At 38.2% G+C, this 22,381-nt stretch overlaps 1 protein-coding gene across 3 annotated transcripts in view; it reads left to right on the top strand.

Moving 5' to 3' along the window:
- VPS50 (VPS50 subunit of EARP/GARPII complex) overlaps positions 1–22,381 on the top strand; it is a 103,720-nt gene that overhangs the window by 30,229 nt on the left and 51,110 nt on the right. For all 3 annotated transcript variants that reach the window (XM_075492827.1, XM_075492825.1, XM_075492826.1), the window contains 5 exons: positions 746–844; positions 4,018–4,158; positions 8,580–8,715; positions 20,805–20,902; positions 21,662–21,756. In XM_075492827.1, the coding sequence (XP_075348942.1) occupies positions 746–844; positions 4,018–4,158; positions 8,580–8,715; positions 20,805–20,902; positions 21,662–21,756 (569 nt within the window). The remainder of the gene's footprint in view (positions 1–745; positions 845–4,017; positions 4,159–8,579; positions 8,716–20,804; positions 20,903–21,661; positions 21,757–22,381) is intronic.

Here is a 22,381-nt window from a genome sequence, read left to right on the forward strand (position 1 = left end):
TACATGGTCAAATTCTTGGAAGCTTTATTAGGTAGTCATTAAGTATATGATCCTATTTTAGTTTTTTTTTCATTCAGTGCACATAATAGATGAACTCCATTTATTGCAAAGCTGTTCAGTATACTCAGCACAGCTCTGATGGCAGAACTAGTAATTGTGTGTGTGTATGTGTGTGTGCTTTCTTTTTTTTCTCCTGTGGTACTGATCATTGTGCTGGTATAGTACTCGGTAAATGACTTATTTCACAATGAACTTTTAAGTCACTGCTAATTCCATTTAATAGATGGCAGTCAGAGGGTTAAGAAGTCTATAACTGAATTGCTTGAGCTGAAACACCTGTGGAGCATTTTCATTTTTTTCCCTAGATCTGGGTTTTTATTAGGAGTGGGAGTAGACCAAGTTAGAAATCCCAGCTCTCCCATATTGATTCCATTTACCTTCTCAAAGTAAACATCACTTTGAATTTGACTTCAGCGAAGTAGTGTACCTTTTACTGTGCTTGTTCTTGGAAATGGTGGAACTGTTTGGCTGACAGAAATTTCAGACTGAAGTACTTTAGGCCGCAAGAAGTAACATTTGAGCACCTCAGAATAGTCCGGTAATGTACAGTCTTGGCTATTTTACAATCATATTTATCAGATTGTTTAAATAAACATCTTTTCCTCACTTGCTATTGTTTAAGTAATGTATTACTTGGCCTTTTTTTATTTACTGTTTGACACATTATTTTCCTTCATTTATATAGGAACAGTTGGACGTAGCGCTCTCCAAAATATGCAAGAACTTTGATATCAGTCATTATACAAAGGTTCAGCAGGCTTACAGGCTGCTTGGAAAAACACAGGTTAGTACTCATCTTCTGAGTAAGTCACAAAGAACAGTGGTGTAACAGTGTGAAGCTTTGAGTACTGTGATGGAGATTTATTTTCCTAATTGTTGTGGTTTAACCCCAGCTGGCAACTAATTCCCACACAGCCACTCGCTCACTCCCCCCCAGTGGGATGGGGCAGAGAATCAGAAGAGTAAAAGTGAGAAAATTCGTGGGTTGAGATAAAGACAGTTTCATAGGTAAAGCAAAAGCCACACACACAAGCAAAGCCAAACAAGGAATTCATTCACTGCTTCCCATGGGCAGGCAGGTGTTCAGCCATCTCCAGGAAAGCAGGGCTCCATCACGCGTAATGGTTACTTGGGAAGACAAACGCCATCACTCCAAACGTCCTCCCTTCCTTCTTCTTCCCCAGCTTTACATGCTGAGCATGACGCCATATGGTATGGAATAGCCCTTTGGTCAGCTGGGGCCAGCTGTCCCAGCCGTGTCCCCTCCCAGCTTCTTGTGCCCCCCCAGCCTACTCGCTGGTGGGGTGGGGTGAGAAGCAGAAAAGGCCTTGACTCTGTGTGAGCACTGCTCAACAGTAACGAAAACATCCCTGTGTTATCAACACTGTTTCCAGCACAAATCCAAAACATAGCCCCGTACTAGCTACTATGGAGAAAATTAACTGTGTCACAGCCAAAACCAACACACTAATGCTGATGGATCTTGCTGAGTATACAAAGGCTTTTATAATGCTCAGATAATTTAACAGTACTTGCTAAAGGTAAACTGTGTATTACTGTAACATGTAGCTTTTTGGACATGGTATAACTGTAACAGTTCCATATTTCAGCTCCGTTTATAATGCTATTTGCATTATTAATTGTATTTGGGCATGTGAGTACTATTTTTTTATAGCTAGGTCCATGTTACTGAGTTGTGCACAACCTGTACCTTGTATGTGTGCATTCCCGTTTCATATTATACTCAAATGTGATAGGAATGAAGATGTGAGGAGATAATTTTTTTTGGCAACAAAATATGACAAGGTGCATCAAACCTATACTGTGGACATGTCCTAAAAGTTACATTTCTGTGTGCCTAGAGCCTATTTTTATGTAAATAGGAGTAAGTCTAAACTCTCCGATAGTATGTACTTCTCTTCTTTTGATGCGCTGCCTTGAGGCTTAGGATGGTTTCTCTGGGAAGACGGTGAACCTGTTTCCTTCCGAAGCAGCTGTGAAGCATGGGAGCTAGTACCAAGCTCCTCAGAAGTAAAGGAGGGTAAGGAGACCAGAAAGTCCTGGAGGCATCTTCCATCAGTGATCAGTGTTCATAACATAGTGAGGCTAAACATGGTGATGCCAGTGTAGCAATGATGTTTTGCTTAGAGAAGAGATTCCTCCAGAAAGCTTTAGTTGCTAAAAATCACGTCGAAGTGCCTGTCCCCTAATGAAGACAGGACAAGAACCCCATTCATTCTTTATTATGCTTCGTTTTTTTTAATGTTGTTTCCCAGTATTCAGAAATGTGTCTGACATTAGAATGCCTTTTTTGGATTTGTTTTTAAATTTTTGTTTGGTTTTTGTTTCTTTCTAATTAGAACCTTTCTCGCAATGTTTGGGTCTTTTTCCATGGCCTGACTGTGATAACAATGTAGTTCTGCAATAGGATAGAAACGGATTTCTCTTCCCATGCTTTGACAATGTGCAGAATTATTGGACTGCCTAAAGGCTGCGACTTAAAATCAGGGCAGAAGATTAATTAGAGTTTTCCTTTGTTAGAGCATTGTATGCAATTTCTTTATTTACTGAACAAAGGTAAATATAATGCATTCACTGCTCCGAAGTCTAGTGCATGATATGTTGAGAAAGGCAGATTTTTGTTGTTGTTGTTGTTGGAGAGGAATGAAGTTTCTGAACAAAACAAAACTGTTATTTGTTACTGCACCGTTTTGCCTGCTCTGTTCTCATGATAGAGTGACTTGTTTCTGACGTTCTTTTTACTACTATTAAAGTATGTATTTTGAACTGGTCCTGAAAAGAATTTAGTTGCATCATTATGGAAATATCTCCCATTTTGACCCCTCCTCATTAAACAAAATGAAAAGAACCTTAGGTATCTTCAATACTTTTCATGTTTCCATTTGTCATTCTGTTTTCTTTGACTAATTCAAGTTGGGACTAGCTGCAGAAGACCAATTATTTGCAATAGGATTGAAGCAGAATTGCTTGTTCATTTCTTATGGGGGTTATTGAGTTCTCCGCTCTTGTCAGTAGCTAAGAATGTCAAATAGCAAGTAGCAAAACTGACCATTTTCAAATCTGCAGGAACTGATAACTTCATTCTGGCATACCAAGTAATTTTTTCATCAATTCTTATACACCATATGTACTGATTATTAGCATATCTTGAAAGAGTGAGAAAATTCAGGGTCTGAAATGGACTAATGTTATGTACAGTTTATTAACAAAGGATCAGGGAAACAGCCTGACTTGAAACTGTGGCATCATTATGGCAAAACTTGTATGTTATATAGTCATCAGTGTTTAGTACATGTGCTGATATTTTTTTTTTTCTGAAAAAAGTAAGTTTTGTTAAACAAATGTCATATTTTGTTTTTATTGCAAAGAGAATTTTTGTGAGAAATTTATTAATGTGATGTGCATGCCTTTCTGTAACACTTAATCCTACTTTATATTCTTCAAGGAAGAACTCAGTTTGGCAAGTGGATGGATTGAAGACAACTTTGTAATTGTGGTTTTAGTTTTACTAATTGCAAAGGAAATATTTTTATTTTAGTTGGAAGTGTTTCCAGGGGGGAAAAATAGCACAGATCTCAACTCCTTTCTTTTTGACACATTCATCAATGATTGGGAGGATAAATGAATGAATTAGTGAATTCTATAATTAAATATATACACATAAAATTAATATTTACTAGTGATAACATCAAAAAACTGGTGAGTTATAGAGGGAAGATGGCAGGGGAAGCTGATTTTACTGGTAATACCTGAACTCTTTTACATTACCATATTGTAATATGGCTGAGTCCTATGTTAGGTATTTTTGAAACAAAGATTGGAGGCCATGCTTACAATCTCCTGTGTTCAGTACTGAGAAAGACTTACATTAAAAGACTATGGCATATGACAAATTGAATTTTACTATTTGATTTTATGTTATTCCTTTTCTTTCAGACAGCAATGGACCAGTTACATATGCATTTCACTCAAGCCATTCACAACACTGTCTTTCAAGTAGTCCTTGGATATGTGGAGCTGTGTGCAGGAAACACAGACACCAAGTTTCAGAAGTTACAGTACAAAGACCTCTGTACAGTATGTAATTCTTGCATATATATATATTTTTTAATCTGAATTTTTCCACTGTTATAAGTGTACCTTATGTAAGTAGGGACTCAGTTATTAAAATAACTATGCAGCTACTATAGTTTCTTAATACAACTCATGGGCTAATTGAGAGATTGGTTATTCACAACTTCATACTGGTTTTGATTGCACTAAATCTTAGCACTTTGGATTTAGTGTACACACCATCTAAACAAATGTCAAGAAGTAAATAGCAGGATACAAACAGGAGATCAAGATTTCAAAACTCCCATGTCTTCAGTGTAATATGCTAGTTACTGGAATCACTGTTAGCTTTGAACTTTATTTCAGTGCGTTTTGGCAGTATTCACAGTTTCTGTAATATTGCATTTCAGTAAGAATTCCTGTAAAGGTATTAACTTAATTGGCGTCTTCTCATTACTCCTAACTTTGTGTCAGATTCATTGCACTTTTGGTATCAAGGTAAGGGACAGCTGTAATATTGAGATGCAAAAGCCTGATGATAGGCAGATCATGAACTGGGCATAACTGTGTATTTTCCTCTAGTATAGATTTGAGGTGCAGTTTCTTGCATGTGTGTATTTTGTTTCTTTTTTTTAATGTTATTAGAATGAATTACTGTATTTTGAGTAGTATTTTTAGTTCACTCTTTAATTCTTTCACTTGTGATCTTACCGTTACATCCTGGGAAATTTTCTTAAACTTCAGTGGTGGGGAGAGAGAGTGTGAGATATTGTAGGTGGTTGTAACATAGAAATGATTTAAAACTTGAAATTGATCTTGAATGTTCTTCGTTTGTTTCAGTCACAGACTAAACCCTCATCATACTTCATCAACTCAAGGACCCTCCCCATCAGTTGCAATTTATTAAATCAAAGTACAGTCACAAGGAGATTAAAGTTCATATTCTGATCCACTTTCTGCTCTTTCACTTCTTAGATCTCCTGGGACTGTGTAGCTTCAACTAGTAAACAACACATCTGCAGTGAAAACCATTTCATTATGAAGGGGAGCCCCTTTGACTTAAAAGGCTTACATAATCCAAGAGCCTTCATATGAGTGAAAGTGGATTATGCAAATTAATTTATTGGGAGTAATTGCCATAAGTATTAATGAACAGAATGAGTAAGATTCCAGATAGATTGTATTTGCACTTCTCTGAGATGAATTCTAGTTGAAGAAAGCAGCAAACCCTGATCTCTGTTCTCCAGACTGCAGCCCTTGCGTACTTCTGCTTTAAGTCTTCAGAGGGTGTTTTTGTTTTCATGTCTTAGTTTCTAATGCACTTTTCTTCTGAGTTATTTTGCTTTATACTTCTATATGCCCTTCAGTATTATTTCTCAGTCTTTGCTAATATTTATGATACTAAGCCCATTTATTTACATTTACAAATAGTATTACTGAGCTCCTCCTGGCATCTTCTAAAATACAGATTGTGTGCTGCTGTTAATCCTTACCCTTTACAGTGCAGAAGGATCTTTCATATCACTGGAAATATCGTATTTTGTAATACACAGTAAGAGAGTGGCTTTAACTGTGTGGTTACAAAATTATTACCTCATTATTTCTATTTGGTTTTCCTTCTGCAGAACCCTCATGAGATGCTTCTTTAGTTATGTGAGCCTGCAATAGCTGGAATCTGGCAGTCTGTATAAAGGAAGGTACCTAAACTTTAGGACTACAATGTACTATGAATACTGCAGTAATTTCCTTGAAATTTATTGATTTTTTTTCTTAATTTTTCATTACTCTCTTGGTAGCAATTAGGTGTTTAGGGACAAGCTGCAGATGGGAAATTTTGGTTTCTGTTACAAACCATGCTGTTCAGTGTTGGTTGTTACCTGTTTGCAGTGCATTTGTGAAAATCAGAGCGCTTGAATAAGCTGGACTATCATAGCAATTCCATTTCTAACTTCCTGTAGAAAAAATACCGACAGACTTTCGTCTCTTGTGTTCAGTTGTCAGGGAATAAATTGTTTAAGACTAAAATATGAGCCTTCTTTCTCTGTGTCTGGTTCCAGTGAGAACCCTCTTTAACCTGTCTACATTGTTAAGCCAGGATGCTCTTAATGTATAAGTGGTTACAGAATGCTTACTCTAATTAAACAATGGAAGTCATACAAAATTAAAGTCTTCCTTTGTGGGGAGTTCTCCTGTTGTGTGTTTCTAAACATCTTTCTAAATGAACTCATTTAGCTCACTTCCCTTTTACATGGGCAGTGGGGGACTATGGTGGGGTTTTTTTTTTCCTTTGTTTTAATTTTTTGTTTGTTTCTTTCTTTTCTGGAAGTCAGATACTGGATTTTTTAATAATGTTTTTTATTCTTTTTTAAAAAAGGTTTTTTTTAAAAAAGAATAATGTTTTCAGTAATTCTTAGCCATTTACGTAACTTAAGTGCCTGTGCACTCTGAGTCACTATTTCCTTGTTGAGCATTTCTTTTCCTAGCGATGTGCCATGCTCTAACTCTTACATCCTTTTTCCTTTTGAATACTACTGGAGCAGGGGAGAGTTTGGCTGCTTCATCTTGAAGTTTTGATTTTCTTTGTTCTAGCAGAAGTTCAAAGAAATTCAGTTGTTAATTTCCTTAGTCTAAATGGAATTATCTTGGTATTTAGTAAGTGATCCTTTCTTCCTGGCCACCTGGAAGCCAATATGTCTTGAAGTATAGTAATCTGCACACCAAAGTTTAGATTTTTATAGCTACTAAAAGCTGAATACAGTAAGAGTATACTCTTACTGTGTTTTTGAAATGTATCTGTATCTACTGAAATACAGTAAGAGTAACATTTTCTGATGAGTTGGCAGAGAAAATTGCTGAAACAGCTGTTGAAATGGCAGGGCAACTTATTGTTTAAATGATAAACTTATTACCCTGTTTTGTTCCTTCGTTAGCAAAGGTCTATAGTATCTGAGATTAAAGTGTCTCAGTAATGCAGTCAGTAATGTATATCAACTCTCCAATTAAAGAGTGTTTTAGAAAAAAAGCAGTATTCTCAATTGTTATGTTTTTTATGGCTTGGGCAGTATGTGCTACTGCCAGGAACATGAAGCTTAGAAAGCAAGAGAACATTAAATAGAAAGCAAAGACATGTGGTTTATCTCTTTTTTTTTTTTTTTTTTTTTTTTTACCTGAAAGCTGAAAAATAGGAGGAGCATAAGTGATGCATCTGCATTTGTGAAGAAGTCTGTCCAGTCTGATGTTTATTATCCAACAAACGTAATATTCAAGCTTATCAAGGTTTTGTTGCAATTCATTGCTCAGGAAGGACACTCAGTGTTTAGAAAGCCACAGTTACATCAGTAGATGAGGGTGCAATTCAGTGGGAATTGATTGCTTTGATTAAGGGTTTGCTCTCTGTATAATTACTTTGGTGGTTATGTTGACATCACTGTTGCAGAAGCTGTTACTGTTTTTGAAGACTTTTGTTGTAACTGTAATGCCAAAGTTTTTATATCATCTTGGCTATACATTTTTGGGTTAGCATGCAGTGCCCACATGGTAAAAGCTAAGTAGCCTTGGAGAAGTCAACTGTGGACACTGAAGTAGCAATGGGAAAGTATGAACTTGTTTTCTACAACAGTGTTAGTTTGAAGTGTTAATTTCCAGACTTCTCTGTAAACCTTTAAATAATAATGTAATTGAAATTACATTTGTGCAGCTGGACTTTGCCCTTGTTTATAAGCTGTGAGACTGTGCTTCTTCACAGCAAGTGAGACAAGGATAACTTTCCATTACCACTCAGATAAGCAGTATATTTTAGTCTTTTCTTTACCCAGCAAGACTCCTCAAGTTCATCACTTTACCTGACAATCTCATCTTAGCTATTTCTACTGCGTATCTATTTCTCTGATAAAAATTATACTCTTCACCTAATGAATATCTTAAATCGCAATGGCTCTTTGGAGCAGGGTGGATCGGGGAGGTAGGACAGCTGCCATCTAAGTTTGTTTGTTTTTAAACTACTTTATACAGCATTCAGTGCAATGGGATGTCAGCCAGGATGGCTTCTGTGTACTGCTGAAGTACAAGTATCTATATCATTGAATTGACACAGTGTCTGCATGGCACAGGGTTGACTGCATCCCTCTTTGATGGTGGGATGTGCTGACCATTAGACTGTATGGCTTTACTTCTGTATCTACCTTGCTGTTCCATAAATATAAGAGGTGGTTAATATATGCACAATTGAAAAGAAAAAAAAGGTGCTAGCGAATAAACTTTGCACTTTTAGAAAGCATTTGATTAGTTGACTAAAATCAGGCATTTGTCAGCTCTCAAATACTTTTGAAAAGGAAACTGATATACGTCAAGCACCTCAGCTGTATGAATATCATATGGTTTGTTTTGCCTCTGCAAAAGATGAACACAGTTGCTAAGTTTCACAGTATTATTTTGTTTTTCTGTAGCATATTACATCAGACAGCTACATTCCATGCCTTGCTGATCTCTGCAAAGCCCTCTGGGAAGTCATGCTCAGTTACTACCGAACGATGCAGTGGCATGAGAATCATGACCAAGATGAGGTAGCAGCTGTGTCTTCTGGTAAGAAACTCTTCTGGAAACAAAACTTATGATATTTGGAAATAACTTTTCTTATGCTCAAGTTGTTAACCTGTGTGTCAGTACCTTTGTGGTCTTGACTCAGTGCCTTCAGCATTATTGCTTATAGTGTGCAGTAAGGACTTAAATAATCACTGGATTTTTGTAGTCTTCAGTATAAGGTTCATTTTTTAATGAATATGTGTATGTGCTGTTATTACAGATATAAACAGTTTTATTTTAAACAGTGCTTATTGTTGAGTTGGAAGTCAGCTGTGGTAGATGTCTACAAAGTCTGAGGATTTTTTCCTTTAATATAGGACCAATGTGAAGTTGCAGATTTTTTTATCAATGTTAAAATTTTCACTGCATATTAAGTTTAGTAGATTGGTATACTGGATTATGTACTAGGAAAGGTGACTGAAACAATAGGGAATGAATCTGTTGTAAACCTGTCGTTGTGATTTTCAGGAAATCCAATTTCATGAATGTTGTATGTCATCTATACTAGTGAATCCATCATAAGATGTGGTCACAATTTCCTTGACACCCTTACAGGAAAAGGCAAACATTTAATCTTAAAGTATAATTTTGGTTTTCTTTTATTGTTGTTCCAGGACAACAATGTTTTTTGGGACAGAAGCACAAAACCTTTGTCTATTCTCTAAGTTCTCCTAAGTACATTTTGCTGGATGTATTCTAAATTATTATAAAATGTCTGAAGACAGACTTTATTTCCCCACTAACTTAAGATGCTTGTGTTTGGCAGAGGGCAGACTGTGAAATTTACAGTATTAAGATTTATGTAAAACTCCTATTTATTTGAATCGGATAGGATTGCTCTTCTCTTACTGAAAATGAGGCTTCTGTCAAAGGACAAGGACTGTAGGTTTGCTGCTAAAGTTATTCTTCCTTGCCTGATTTGCAGAAAACTTGTATCCTTTACATTAGATGATAAGAAGAAAGGGAAAAAAAAATTGGAAATAGAAGTAAGGAACAGATCTTGAAACACTGGACTTTTCTGACATTCTGACATTTCTTTCAAAAGTCAGATTTATTGCAGATTTTAAGTCTTAAAAATAATGAAATTTATGCTAATTAACATTGTTTTCCTACTTTAAATTTGAAAAATTGACAAAAATATTTTCTTCAGAGTGTCCTTCCTGTATTGTGTGGAATCTTAAAAAAAATAAATTAAAAAAAAATGTGGATTTATTGAAACTGTTATTTCAGATGAAAGTTTTTATATCAGAATTAAAATTCAGAGTTGAAATATTTAATTTTGAGATGCACCATGTGAAGAAAGATTCTGAAGTTTTGAGTGAATTGCCCATTCTCAATAATATTTATTTTTAAATTTAAAATAACTTCAGATAATTACATTTCCTTCTCTTATCTTCATTTCGTTGTGATCCCTGCATGTGTAAAATAAAGCAGGTATCATAAAGAGTTTATTGCATGGAAACATTATCACAGTAGACTACTTGCTCAGCTCCAGATGTAATTTTAAAAATAGTTCCCCTTAGGGTGGTTACTTGTGATATCCTGAAGAAAGAAAATCATTTGTACTGCAAAACCTTTTAAAGGAACCATTAAGCCTCATAAAATGGTATATTCAGTCACATGAGTAATTTTAAATGCATTGCTTTTTAAATGCGTGCCAGAGTGTTTTGGTATGTTTACTACTAATCCACTAAATCTTCTGTCACTCAGTTTTTAAGTTTCTGGAGACATCGTGGCTTAGCTGTAATGTACAACTAGAATATATTTGAGCTACTGAATCACTTTTTCAAATACCTCAGCAATGATAAAGCACACAAAAGGGAATTTCACAAGTATAATTTAATTTCAGAGGGACTATAAATATCTACCAAATGTCTGTTTTTTCTGAAAGTCATTGCTCATGCTGTAGTAATTATTAAACCTGTACAGGGAAGTCTCATTCCATATTTGCTGATTTAATAGCTGTGATATGTGCTAAAGCCAAAGAGTAAAATTCCTGTAGAAAGGGCGGGTATGTCAGAAGGAACCATGGAAGCAGTTCAGGAGATTGTGCTAAAATTGTTCCCTCCGTTAAATCCCATAGACTGGAGCAATAGAAGGAGCAGTCTTAACTGTTGTATGTGTATCTGGCTTTTATCATTTTGAGAACTCAAAGCTGTCCCAGTATTTTTCTCTTGTTGTGCCAGTTAATGTTAGCAGTCTTAAAAAGTACCTTAAATGGGTCAAGGGACTCTTGATTTTTAGGGCACAAACCCAGCTGTAGAAGTGAGGGGCTGGACATGGAAGACATGAATTGCACAGCTCTTTCTATTTTAATAGTGAAGCTTATCCAAAAGAAGTCCTGCATGGATTATGGAAAGGAGGTTGCACTTCATCTAGAGCATGTGTCACGTATTTGTGATTATTAATGCCTGTTACAGATGTTAAAATGTACTTTGCATAACTTGTAAATAATTGCCCTTCTGCATTTCTGAGGAAGGACGTGTGTCTGCCTGCTTTATATCGTTAATATTCTGCTTATTTATGTTCTGAAAATTAGTCTAGTTTGAGACTGAAGAGCAAAATGGAATAGAAAATACTTTCACAACCGGATTTTTTTTGTTTGGACTGTTTATAGGAGAAACTTTTTGAGATTGAGGGTTTTTTTATTTTTTTCCCTAGTATTGAGTTCAGAATTTGCAGTTGTTCTTTCAGTTATAGTGTGGACTGGTCTTTGGGGATTACTTTTTTTAAGATCAATTAAAAAAACCTCTCAGCTGGGATAAACTAAATGGAAACAGATCATTATCTCTAGATATAAATGCATGTCCTGGTTTCGGCTGGAATAGAGTTAATTTTCTTTCTATTTTCTTTCTAGCTGGTATAGTGCTGTGTTTTGGATTTAGGATGAGAATAATGTTGATAACACACTGATGGTTTAGTTGTTGCGAAGCAGTCAGGGACTTTTCAGCTTCTCACACTGGCCTGCCAACGAGAAGGCTGGAGGTGCACAAGAAACTGGGAGGGGGCACAGCCAGGACAGCTGACCCCAACTGGCCAAAGGGCTATTCCATACCATATGGCGTCAGGCTCAGTATAGAAACTGGGGGGAGTTGGCTGGGGAGCGGCCGCTGCTTGGGGATGCGCTGAGCATCGGTTGGTTGGTGGTGAGCAATTGTTTTTCATTTGCATCACTTGTCTTTCTTGGGTTTTATTTCTCGCTCTTCTTGTTGTTTTCCTTTTCATTACAATTTATTATTATTAAACTGTTCTTACCTCAACCTACAAGTGTTCTTACTTTTACTCTTCAATCCTCTCCCCCATCCCACCGGGGGTGGGGGAGAGGGTGAGCAAGCAGCTGTGTGGCCGACTGGGGCTAAACCACAACAGTACTTTTTGGTGCCCAACGTGGGGCTTAAAGGGTTGAGATAACGACAGGTCTGACCAGAGCACGTTAAAACAAATTTGTTACAGGCATTCATGATATTAGTTTAATAGTCGCTGGTCTCAATGTTGATTTATTTGCTCTCAAGCATTGTTGTGCTTGTTCTCAGAGTTGTGTTATGTAACACCTTACTCGCCGTATATACTGTTTATCAGTATTTATGTGCTGGTTATCACCTCTGGGAGTTGGGTTAAGATTATTGCTTTGCTGTACTGTGTAACACTGGCTTATGGTATGATAAAATTATTGATTGTGAGACCAGTCTGGTATTTGTACTCAGCATTTCTGTCACTTCTATACTTTGGGAACCATCTGTTGGAAACTATTAATAATTACACTTTTACTTTTTCTCCTCAGAGAGCCAGTCTATGGGGGAGACACCTTCCTCCATCTTCCCTTTCTCCTCCAGGCTAATTACAATAGCTCTTGAGAATTTTCAATATCCTTGGGATGTTCAAACCAGCATGTTCCTATTGCTGTGTTTTGAGAATGTGTATCAGGTCTTGCTTAGTGTTAAACAAGTATTTAAAAATACCGCCCAGAGATCTGCCCTGAAGCTCAATAGTTATGAGTGTCAGGGTGTGGGGGATAGTATAGGCAAGCGCCTAGGACAGTGGTCATCTCCAGTGCTTTGGAACTTCACCCCTGAACAACTGCAGAATCCTGGAAAACTAGTGAAATATTTGGAAAAAGTATGCTGTCACCCTGGCAATTCCAGAGAGACACAAATCACTGCAATGTGCTGGGGCCTGGCGCGTGCTTACTGAGCCCTGTTCAACACTATTCAGAACCCTCAAGGGGAAGAGAAGGTCTCTGGATCTGACAACAAAATGACAGGCACTGTGGCTACTCCAATCCTGGCGACAGGCACTGCAGCTGAACCAGAGAACCAACCTGTGCCGGTATCAGTCACCCCTATAAACAAGAAGAAATCTTGGAAGTGAAAGTCAGCTCGTTTAGTAAGGGATGATGAAAAAGGAGGGCCATCACGAGAAGAGGAAGAGCTCATAAAAGAGACAGTAACCACCCAATCCCTATCCCTGAGTGAGCTACAAGATATGCAAAAAGATTTGAGCTGTCATTCAGGCGAGCATGTTGTCACCTGGCTGCTCCGATGCTGGGATAATGGGGCCAGTAGCCTGCAATTACAGGGTAAGGAAGCCAAGCAGCCGGGATCCCTTTCTAGGCAAGGGGGCATTGACAAAGTGATTGGAAAAGGGGCACAAGTCCTCAGCCCCTGGAGGCAACTCCTGTCAGGTGTGAAGGAAAGATAACATCTTCCTTGAAGGGATATATATCGCCCAGGCAAGTGGCCCACCATGGAGAGAGGTATCCAGTACCTGAGGGAATTAGCCGGGCTGGAGGTGATTTATAGTGACCTGGACAACGAGCAGTTATCCAAAGATCCAGATCAAGTCAAGTGCACGCAACATGTGGCAGAAGTTTGTATGGAGTGCACCATTGTCGTATGCCAACTCATTGGCAGTAATGACCTGGAAAGATAGGGAGGGACCAACAGCGGATGAATTGGCTGGCCAGCTCCAGCAATATGAAGAAAATATTTCTTTCTCCCTCGTCTTGGCTGTGGAGAAACTGTCCTGGGAGGTCCAGCAACTCAAAGAGGATAGGTGCTACACCCCACCTGTATGGACCAGTATCTCAGCTATTAGGAGTCAGTGTTCTTTGGCTCAAGAGAGAGGATATAGAGGGTACACACCACAGGGCACCCTATGGTTTTACCTGCATGACCATGGCGAGGACATGAGGAAGTGGGATGGAAAACCTTACCTCAACCCTAGCGGTACGGGTACGTGAGTTACAAGGAAAAACAATCACACAAGGGGCTTCTTCCAGGAAAATTGCTGCTCCAGTTTCCAGTGGACAGTTCCCCAGATGGAGTAAAAGGGCTGATCTTGCTCCTGATTTTAATGAAGAAACTTCTGACTCATATTTACAAGAAATAAGTAACGAATACTATGACCAGGACTAGAGGGGCCCTCCCTCCAGCCAGGTGGAGGAAAGGGACAACTGGGTTTACTGCACTGTGTGGATTCGATGGCCTGGTGCATCAGACCCAGAGGAGTATAAGGCTCTAGTAGACACCGGTGCACAGTGTACCCTAATGCCATCAAGCTATATAGGGGCAGAACCCATCTGTATTTCTGGAGTGACAGGGGGATCCCAACAGCTGACTGTATTGGAGGCTGAAGTGAGCCTAACTGGGAATGAGTGGCAAAAGCCCCCCATTGTGACTGGCCCAGAGGCTCCGTGCATCCTTGGCATAGACTCCCTCAGGAGAGGGTATTTCAAGGACCCAAAAGGGTACCGGTGATCTTTTGGTATAGCTGCCTTGGAGATGGAGGAAATTAAACAGCTGTCCACCTTGCTCGGTCTCTCAGAGGACCCTTCTGTTGTGGGGTTGCTGAAGGTCAAAGAACAACAAGTACTGATTGCTGCTACAACAGTGCACCAAAGGCAATATCGCATCGACCGAGACTCCCTGATTCCCATCCATAAACTCATTCGTCGACTGGAGAGCCAAGGAGTGATCAGCAAGACTCACTCACCCTTTAACAGTCCCATATGGCCAGTGCGAAAGTCTAATGGAGAGTGGAGACTAACAGTAGACTATCATGGCCTGACTGAAGTCACGCCACCGCTGCGTGCTGCCCGTGCTGGACATGCTAGAACTTCCATACAACTGGGAGTCAAAGGCAGCCAAGTGGTATGCCACAACTGATATCTCTAACGTGTTTTTCTCAATCCCTTTGGCAGCAGAGTGCAGGTCACAGTTTGCTTTCACTTGGAGGGGCGTTCAGTACGCTTGGAATTCATTGCCCCAGGGGTGGAAACACAGCCCCACCATTTGCCCTGGACTGATCCAGACTGCACTGGAACAGGGTGAAGCTCCAGAACATCTGCAATATATTGATGACATCATCGTGTGGGGAAACACAGCAGAAAAAGTTTTTGAGAAAGGGAAGAAAATAGTCCAAATCCTCCTGAAAGCCGGTTTTGCCATAAAACAAAGTAAGGTCAAGGGACCTGCATGGGAGATCCAGTTTTTAGGAATAAAATGGCAAGATCCCAATGGATGTGATCAACAAAATAACAGCCATGTCTCCACCAACTAGCAAAAAGGAAACACAACCTTTCTTAGACATTGTGGGTCTGCTTTATATTGTTAAATAGTCTGCTTATTTATGTTCTGAAAATTAGTCTAGTTTGAAACTGTAGAGCAAAATGGAATAGAAAATACTTTCACGACAGGATTTTTTTTTTGTTTGGAACCTTTATAGGAGAAAGTCTTTGAGGTTTTTTTAATTTTTTTTCCCTAGAATTGAGTTCAGAATTTGCAGTTGTTCTTTCAGTTATAGTGTGGACTGGCCTTTGGGGATTACTTTTTTTAAGATCAATTAAAAAAACTCTTACCTGGGATAAACTAAATGGAAACAGATCATTATCTCTAGATATAAATGCAATCCTAAAAATTTTTAAAGCATGAGACATATTTTAATACCTTTCATGAAATAGGAAATACTAATGAGATTTAGTTTGCTGAAGTGTTATAACAGAGTAGCAGTAAATCATAGTGAAATGTATGGTATTGATAGTTCTATGAATCATCAATAATAACACAACTAATTGCTGTAATATACTGTTGGAAAGATAGAATTAAGTGTTCATATGTAGGACTTGTTTAATCATACTGAAGATAAAATTAGTGAACTGAAAGTATCAACTCCATAGCATGAAATAAGCTCTATGTCACATTTAATGCACTACTTATTCTGTGATTTTGTTGTTCATATAGTAAACAGCAAATTGCTGTGATACAGGTTCTCATCCCTGAAAATAAACTGCTTAATGGAAAATTTTTCATTGCACTGTTGGTCATGGTGAAAGCATTGTTTGTGTTTGTAGTGTAGAATCAAAGAAAAAAATGAGTTTTAAAGGGAACTGTGCAGGTCATTTTGTCTTCCGTGCTCAAAGCAAAGTGAACTTCAAAGTCGCATTGGTTTGTGCAGGGCCCTGTCCGGTTCAGCTGCATTTTCACATACCATAAAATTTACTGTGACATTAATGTAATCCACATGTATTCCTGAGACACTAATTTAACAGGAGAACTGAAACTGAGCAGTGAAATGATCACTATAGCATTTAAACTCCTGATTTCACAAGTGTAATCCTAGTTGTAAAAGTCGGTAACAACTGTAATAGCTGTAATATATTCAATGAAAAGGAAGAAGAAAATGATGTAAGATGTAAATTTAATTTAAACCATTTTAATTTTCAAAACATTCCACTTAAAATACTACGTAAATTCTGTGCAAGACCTGCTTGGTGTTCAAAGAATGACAGTGATTTGATTGATTCCACTCCCCCACCCTCCACCCCCCCTCACCTAGCAAGGATTAAACAAAAACCTTTTGTTATGACTTAAGGCTGCCTTTATGAATTTTGGAGGAATACTGAGAAACCTGAAAAAATACTGTATATAAATCAGGCATCTAGAATAATAACTCCTGGATGCTTCTGATTCTTATTTTTATGTGAAATTATGAATATTTATGTATTCTGCTACCTGTTCCAAATTCTTCAAAGCAAATAGTGTAAATGCTTGTGGACCTTTGTCCAATCCTTGATTTTCAAGGAAATTATCCTAAATTCATACGTTTGCATGTGTGAAATTAGCTGCAGTACAGTTCATTAAAAGACTGGAAACAAGGCGTCTTAGCATGACTGGCCATAAGCCAGGAGCACCGGGAGACTGCCAGAGAGAATATTGCATGGATTTTTAGTGAACAACAGCATCCATATGACTCTGTCCAACCATTCCTTCATAAATGGCAGTTTGTGAGGACAAGGACTATGGTCTTAACCTTGCGAATAGATCAAAGATACTGACTTGTTTAGGCTTGGCTTCACTCTGCAGAAGTATAGAAAAGAGGAGGTTGCAGAAACTTCTAAAGACTGTGCTGTGACTAAGATAGCTGGTTTTGTTTACTCATATAGTCAGAGAAAGGATAAATCCACGTAGTGTTTTTCTAGTTGGGTTATTCTTTCTGTTTATATTTTGTTTAATCTTCCATGATAAATCACTTTTGAAAATGCATTTGTCAGAATTATTGCTTTCAGGAGAAGAGGAGCATATTTAGGTACAGTTACTAAATTATAATTTACGTATACAGTAGTTAATATTTCTTTTATGATTTTTCTTTCATAGGGAAAATTGTCTTTGAGTGCCCTGCAACAGTAGATATAGTATGGAATTATGTTTGAGTCTTGTTTTCACATCAAGCAGGCTTTTATCTTCTTATTTTGAGTAATTAGGGTAAATTCACAGTCTACCTGCAAAAGCGGTCTCAATGACTTTAAACAGGAAAGAGTTGAACACAGCTTTGCAGCCTTGGAAGGAATGAATATCTATCCCTAATATAAGCCCAAATTCCAGTGTATATTTTATTATGTTTTTAATTGTGAGGAGGAGTTATTCAATTGAAAGTACCAGAGCTTTTACATTCTGGCTGCATGTAGTGTTGTAGTGGTTCTGTATTCTTGAGGTCCAGCCTCATGGGCAGACTAATTTTAACTTAACTGGCTTGAAGATTCTTCTTGGTAGTGTTCATATGTTCACAATGATAATCCCTAGCTTGCAGAGGAAGTTCCCTCAGTGTTTGATAAAGATCATAATTTAATAACATGTCCAGATACCCCAAATAGCTCCACTCGAAAGAAATTAAGTAAGGCCAGCATCCTTCTCAGTAACCATATTCCCCACATTTGCTTAATTTAAATGGAGCTACAGATGTTCAAGGTTTCATATTTTTGTTATTCCTATTATGCTTATATACTATATAAGCATTCATATAATAGGTAATATATATATTTTGAATAAATTTTATTTTTTTTATTTACATGGGAAATACAAACAGTTCTTGTTCTGAGAAACGTACTTTGAAAAAGTTCAAATTAGAAAACAGGTGGTTGATGGGGAGAAGGACGATGCATATCATGTTCTTCTACTTACAGGGAGTCTGGCCTAGGACTGGGAGTATGAGACACTGGTAAGTGCTAATTAGGATTAGTGACTGTTATAGAAGGAAACTGCTCGCTTGACAGTGAGCACTGGATGATCTGAAGAAAATATGGTCAGAACATGGTCAGACTCTGCAGTGCTCTTTTGTATTTTGGTTTAATTGAATTGTCAGTATCTGATATCGGTCATAACCATTCTTGTTCAGTGGATGACTCTTGCCTTCCTCCTCTTAAATATGCAGTAGTCCAGACAATGCTGCGGAGGTCTGTTTTGAAAAGGTTGATTAAAGTCTTGTATCCAGCCTCCCGTTCCTTACTGGGCTCATTAGTAAGGTGCTTATGGTATTTACACGATATTCATCTAGACTGCATGGTCTGGATTCAGACAAGGCTTGACATGGAAAGAGCACGTTTGCTGACAAAAAATTTCTTAGCGCTGGCAAATGGAGGGCAGATGTAGGTTCTTTATGGTTCTGGACTCTTCTTCAGTAGACAGCAAAATTAGATGTGAAAAATTGCTACTCTCTCTGAGGAAAGTGAAATTAAGCCAGGAGGCTTTCTGGACAAAACAATGAAGCCTAGTAATGAAGAACTGCAAAGGTCAGTTAGGAGTAGCTCTCACTGTGGTCCTAGTAGCACGTTACCATCTAAGGAACAATATTGTGACAGGGGTTCAGTATGCAGGTGGTGTTTTTGTCCTTGCTCGTTTTGAATGACCGCGTAAAATCCTGTCCCTGCATTGATGAGATCAGCTCATCAATGAAAAGCGGCTGGAGCCGCACCTGAGCCCTCTGGCAGCATCACAGTTTAACACCTGGGCGTGCTTCACAGCCTTAGTGCTGTCCCCCTGGGTGGAAGCTGCGTGGAATCCCACTAAGGCAGTTCAGTCCGTGGCCTTGGATTACTTCCAAATTCCTTGCTGAGGCTAGAAATATTCCCCCCCCCAATGTATTCCACAAGTTAGGCTGGCCAAGACACTACTGCCAGTTGTTGAGGAGCTGTTAAATGTTCTGCTCTTCCCTTTAGGTTCCTGTCTGCGTTATAGCAGTGATGTATCTACCTGATCATGAAGTCCAACAGGTTAAAAGAGAGTCCATCTTTCAAGAATGTAATCTAAGTCAAGGACGTTAGAGATGCCCTAGTCTGTTAGACGTGTTCTGTTGCTCTCCAGGTAGACCCAAATTATAGATAGGGACTGTCTTTCCTATGATATCACAGAAAACTTCTTTTTTTCTTTCCCCCGCCCCAGTTCCCTCTCTGGGTTCCTGTAGGATCTGGGCTTTGTGCTGCCTGTTCCCATGAAGCCTAGGCAGCAGGGATGAGACTGCCTGATGCATGTGCAAAATGATAGCTTGGGGCTGTGGAGGTTTTTGAGAGGAAATGCTGGAATCGGGGAAAGAAAGGGCTTTGAGTTGGGGGTCTGTGTGTGGAGGTAGAGGAACGAGACCAGCTGGGCCAGGAACAAGAGAGTGAATAGTCTTCTCTGCAACCTCCAGCTAGTTTTCAGTACTTGAGAAGATGGAAATACAGGTCTGAGCTGCATGGCAATGCTGGGGTGCTATAGGCAATTTTAATTCTTCTGTGTTTGCAGCCTCTCGAATGATGGGGTAGAAGGAGGGCTGTTCACTTCGTAATATTCCAGTGTAATATTTTATGTGAATTTTTATCTTTCACGTCAAATCACTAAATGGTTTGGGCTTTAAAGGACATGCATAGTTTTTCTCCTTGCCAGAAACAGCGGAGTTTTCTTATCATGGGGAAAGTTTGCATGTATAGTCTGCCTAAGAGCTTTCCTGTGGTCAGTCATAGGCTGCGAAGAAAACTGCATGACAGTGCCATCACAGACTGCAAGCGTAACCACAGCTGTATGCTCACAAACTACATATAAAATATTACCTTCTCTTTTTTAAAATGGAAATAAAATATATTTCTTCCATGGGGAGAAAGAGGACCACCTACAGGAGAAGTTTACCATGCATTACAATGCTTTTTTGGAAAGTGATCCAGTGCTGTGGGAGTGAAGGTTTTAGAATTAAATAAAGTAATTTGGAAGAACGAAAGACACCTGATTATATGATTACCATTATTTAATGCATAAGCATAGATTAGTATGAGAGGGGGGAAAAAAGAAAAGAGCATGCTATATTGTTTGCATAGTTCATAGAAAAAGTTTCAGTATTTTTCCTCAGAGTTGCAGACAGAATTTACTGGGGCAGAAAGTTAAAAATCTTGCTTCTGAAATTTTTAAGTTTATAATTCTTGTCTACAGAGGTGGAATATCTTAGAGAATCTTCTTGTAGAGGATAAGCAGTGCTTGCTTAAGCATTCAACTTTATCTTTTGTATTTAAAATATCAGTATCTGTTACTCTCATCTTTTTTTGATTTTTATTGAGTGGAGTATCTTGCTTACATAAAAGCAATCAGAAGCTCTCCTGGTCTGCATTAGCATATAATATTTATATGTGCTTTATTCACTTCCTTTCGAAAGTTTAGAGCAATGAAGCTCTGCTGGAGTTTGCATAATGGATAATACGATAATGACTAAGGCAGAAGTTTCATTACGGGTAGAAAACTAGGATACATTTCAAGGCTTTTGGAAATACCTACAATACCTTTCACCTTCAGTTTCAGATGGCAGCAATGTGATTGGAACTGAAGAGAACAGTTTTGACCGGAGTTATGTAAAAAAGAAATTGGAACACGGGCTTTCACGAATATGGCAGGTATGTTTTTTGATTTTTTTTTTCCCCCTAAATTTTTATCTCCCCACCTCCCCTCCCCACAGTATTAATTACATTTATATTTATACTGATCTTAAAGAAATCTCTCCAGGGATTCTTTTTTTCAAAGTGATTTTTTTTGAGCTAAATATACCAAAACCGTGGAAATATAATTTCCGTGACTCAGTTACTACTTGGTCGCTATGCTTGCAAACTCAGTCAAGATACCAAAACATAGTAACGTGACTTTCAGTCTGATTCCACTTCTCCCAACCTGTGTGCTGCCCCACAATCTATTTTCTTCTCATGTGCTTTTCTCTGTTAGCACAGTCATACTGCTTTATGTTTCTGATATAACCATAGCTGTGGAGAACCTGAAGTCTTGTGAACCTGCCTGGTTTCACAGTATTCCTGGTCTGACTGCTGGATCAGTTTGATGTGCGGTGAGACCCCAAATGTATGATGAAAAAGCTGTAAACTTTTTACATGACTGAATTGTAATCCAGAGCTTTGTTTTTGCAGTGAGAGTAAAGCATCTAGGATTGACCTTGTGTTATAGAGTGTTAAAGAAACTGATTATAATATTATTTTAGAAGTCAATGAGAAATCATTCATGTTACAGAAAATGGAGTTCTACTCTAAATCTTAAAAGGACGTTATAAGTGCAAACAAACCAAAAAGTGCTAATGAGCCAGGCATCTGAGCCTTCACCTTTTTGCCTTTAGTGTATTAAGTATACAAAAACTTGTTTGTGTTTTGTAGGATGTTCAACTGAAAGTGAAAACATATCTTCTGGGAACAGATCTGTCCAACTTCAAATATGATGACTTCATATTTGTACTTGATGTTATCAGCAGGTATACTGATGTGGTCATAAGACCACTTAATACATGTGCACAAACTTGAACTCTGATAAGACAGCCCAGTTAATTAAGGCTGATATTTACATTCTGATGCCAACTTTGTTCATATCTACTGATAGTTTGAAGAGCACTTCTTTTTTATGTGGGAGTTTATGAGGATGTATTTGGGAAAGGTAGCATAAATTGCTTTGCTGCTCAAGTAGTGCTTAAGCGCGATATGATTTCAGTATTGTCCACCTTTTAGGATTTCGGATGTGCAGATCTGACAATTGTGATGTTTCTAAAAGCTTTTAAAGGAACTCCCAGTCAAGAGCAGTAAAATACTGTGGTACTGCTAATCTGTACAGTATTATATCCTTCTGTTTTGGTAATAAAATGATGGATTCGGACTGTGAGCTGTACAGCTTGCCCTGTGTAATGGGATCTCAAAAAGACATTTATTTTGCTTATGGCTCTCTGCCTCTATGTATATGGGACATTATGATAGGATTTGGAGGAAAATGAGACATGGACTTCTGTGGAATGAGTGAAGTGTTTGCAACTTAACATTGGGGCTCTGTTTTTATGGAGATACATGAACACTCTTGGTAGTGATTGAGGCTTGTAATTCAGGTTGTCA

This window comes from Mycteria americana, chromosome 2 (genome assembly GCF_035582795.1).
Source record: "Mycteria americana isolate JAX WOST 10 ecotype Jacksonville Zoo and Gardens chromosome 2, USCA_MyAme_1.0, whole genome shotgun sequence".
In the NCBI taxonomy this organism is placed as follows: domain Eukaryota; kingdom Metazoa; phylum Chordata; class Aves; order Ciconiiformes; family Ciconiidae; genus Mycteria; species Mycteria americana.